This window comes from Zosterops lateralis, assembly GCF_965231275.1.
Source record: "Zosterops lateralis genome assembly, chromosome: 10".
Lineage (NCBI taxonomy): Eukaryota > Metazoa > Chordata > Aves > Passeriformes > Zosteropidae > Zosterops > Zosterops lateralis.
The window spans coordinates 8827814-8830622 of NC_139770.1; the positions used below are offsets into that span (position 1 = coordinate 8827814).

The 2809-nt window shown below is 61.6% G+C and overlaps 1 protein-coding gene across 1 annotated transcript; it reads right to left on the reverse strand.

Moving 5' to 3' along the window:
• Nucleotides 1-2601, reverse strand: FAM131A (family with sequence similarity 131 member A; the record flags this gene model as incomplete). The annotated part of the gene is made up of 5 exons (XM_083868619.1): nucleotides 2477-2601; nucleotides 1592-1685; nucleotides 1147-1329; nucleotides 826-957; nucleotides 1-446 (listed from the first exon to the last, which is right to left on the reverse strand). Exons 2-5 carry the CDS (start codon nucleotides 1659-1661, stop codon nucleotides 1-3), a joined length of 831 nt encoding a protein of 276 aa, XP_083724745.1. The 5' UTR covers nucleotides 1662-1685; nucleotides 2477-2601.
• Between the last annotated feature and the right edge of the window lie 208 nt (nucleotides 2602-2809).

Here is a 2809-nt window from a genome sequence, read left to right on the forward strand (position 1 = left end):
TCAGGGCTCTTCAGCCTCCTCCTCCTCCTCCAGCGATGCCACCCCGGAGGAGGCGACGTCAGAGATTTTCCGGCGGAGCGGGAAGTCCTTGCTCAGCACCACCTCGTCCTCCGTGGGCGAGAGACAGGCTTCGGCGTAGGACACGGAGTAGAGGGAGTCCTGGCACCGGAGCCGTGCCAGGCCCCTCAAGGCACTTTGGCTGGCTGGGGGCGGCAGCTTGGGCAGCAGCAGGTCCTCACTCCCCAGGGAGCCCAGCAGTTTGGCAGTGAGTTCGGAGGGGGACACCATCTCCAGGCTGCAGAGGCTGGAGCAGAGAGTCTCAGGGGAGAGGGTGTGCGAGGAGTCGCTCTCGGGCTCACAGGAGCCGTGTCGCATGCCCAGCTGGCACAGGTGGCCCTGCAGCAGGTCTCGCAGCAGCGCGCTGGCGGGCATCGTGCCTGTCAGCTCTGTGGGAAAACCAGGATGTCTGGGTCAGTTCAGGGCTGAGGGCAGCACCAGGGATGTCAGCTGCCCCCTGCCCTGTGCCCTGCGGGTCAGAAGCAGTTCCGTGCCCACTTTGCCCACAAATTGCTGCATGCATGGCACTGGTAACCACCAAAGGAAAAGCAAAACACTCTCTGGCACTACGGAGCTGTCGCGTTTAAGGGCTTCTCCATCCCTGGCTCAGGCACTGTTTGCCTGGGTGCCAGGCAGTGGCAGTGCCCTATATGGGAGTGGCCAGGCTGGGGAATGTGCCAGGCAGTGGGCATCCCGTTCCTTTAACCCTCAGTGGTGGGACGCCCACACCAGCAGTGGGACAACTTGCCCACTCCCCCCGGCACTTACCAGTGGGCTGGGAGCTCTCTGTGGAGGAGGGCATGAAGTCCTCATCGTAGGACTCGTCATTGGAGTCGTCCCCATCCACTGAGGACCAGGCTCGCAGCTTGGCCTCAGCAATGGCAAACTGCTCTGCCACACCTGGCACAGGACAGGCACGGGTCAGACACATGAAGGGAAGTTCTCCCAAAATCTCACTGCCCTGGCACCTCTATGCCCATAGTGCCATGGTATGGATGGATGAATGGATAGATGGATGAATGGGGACAACCCACCCCACCATCCAGCCCTTCCCTGGGCTGCAGTGGGGACCATGCCCGCAGTGCCTACCGGCAGCAAATCGCGCCTCCTGCTCGCCCTCGCTCAGGTGGCAGTAGGAGCTGAAGGCGCTCTCCAGGGCGGAAGGTGACTCCACTGGCTTACACCAGCCCTTCCACTCGATGAGGTGGGCGACACGGCCCTGTGCCATGGCCGTTGGCTTTGTCACGTGCTCCTTCACCACCTGCGAGATGCCTATGGGATGTGCCCCAATGTCAGCATGCCCTGGGGCACCCCAAGTCCTCACCACAGAGCTCATAACCCTGGAACCCAGCATTCCCTATCTCCAGTTCATGGGACCTGGCACCCCCATGCCCTCCTCTTGAGTGCCACCAGTAATCCCCTGGGCCCCCCCAAAACTCCAGACAGGTGACACCCAGGCCCCCTCCAGGAGGCCCAGACTCCTCAATCTCGGGAGAGGCCCCTTTCCCAGATGAGCCTCTGGGTGAGCAGTTACCGTGCAGTGAGGAGCGGGCCAGGGCAGCGATCTCCTGAATGGTCAGTGCGCGCCGTGACTTGGGCAGCATCTCGACAGTGTCCTCAACATTGACCTGCCAGAGTGGGCAGCGTGGTCACAGCCCTGGCACCATTCCCCTCCTGGGAGCCCCACACTCCAGGAGGGGGCTTGGTCCTGCTTGGTGTCTACCCCAGGGGATCTGCAGTGTTTGTGCACTCACACATTACAGGCATATGTGTGTGCAGAGGGATGGTCACAGCAGGGCACACTCCCACAACGTCAGTACACCCATATGCTGACACTATGTACACACCTGCACATGCCTGCTCAGGTCACCACATGTGCCCTCACACACAGGCAGACACTCAAACACACAAACTGACCATAAACACACACCTGCACATTCACACCTGAACTCCACTGCACACGCACATGCACCTGCACACTTGTGTGCTCTCACATGTGTACGTGCCCTGTACTAGATGGTGTCACACACACACACGTGTGTGCCCTCCCCAGCTTATGCACACACATGTGCATGTGCAAGACCACCACACCCCAGCTCCCCAGCACCCACTCCCTGGCAGCACATGCCATGCCAGGACATCCTGTTGTATGTCCCCATTGCTATCCCAGCCATGCCAGGCCCTGAGCCCATGGCCACGGGGGTAGCGATGTGGGATTTGGAGGCGCGCAACAAATTGCATTGCCATGGCAACGAGGCACCGTGGACTGATTTCTCCCAGGATACAGCCCGGCTCATGGCTGACGTCAGAGCAGCCCCGAGCCACTGCAAGCTGGCAGGGCCATGGCCAGGACGGGTGCCCCGCCATGGGGCACCGGCACATGGCTACCTCAGCCAGGCATGGCTGGGCTTGGTGGTACCTGGAGGAAGTCCTGGCTGTCGAAGGAGGCCTGGCGCACCAGCCGGGGCAGCGGGCGGGCAACACTCAGGGGTGACAGTGCCTTCACCTCCTTCCACTCCACACAGAGCGTCGTGTCCACGGCCACTGCAGGAAGAGCCGAGGCCAACCTCAGCACCTCCATTTCCCCAGGAGCCCTCTCAGTCCCTCAACCACTGACCCTGTGGTAGCAGCTTCTTGTCCAGTCTGAGACCAGACACAACTCGTTGCTGCAGCACTGGTGACTCACGCCCGGGCAACTCTTCCGCCTGTGTCAGCGGTAACGCACGTCCCTAGCCTGGCACTGGGGACCAGG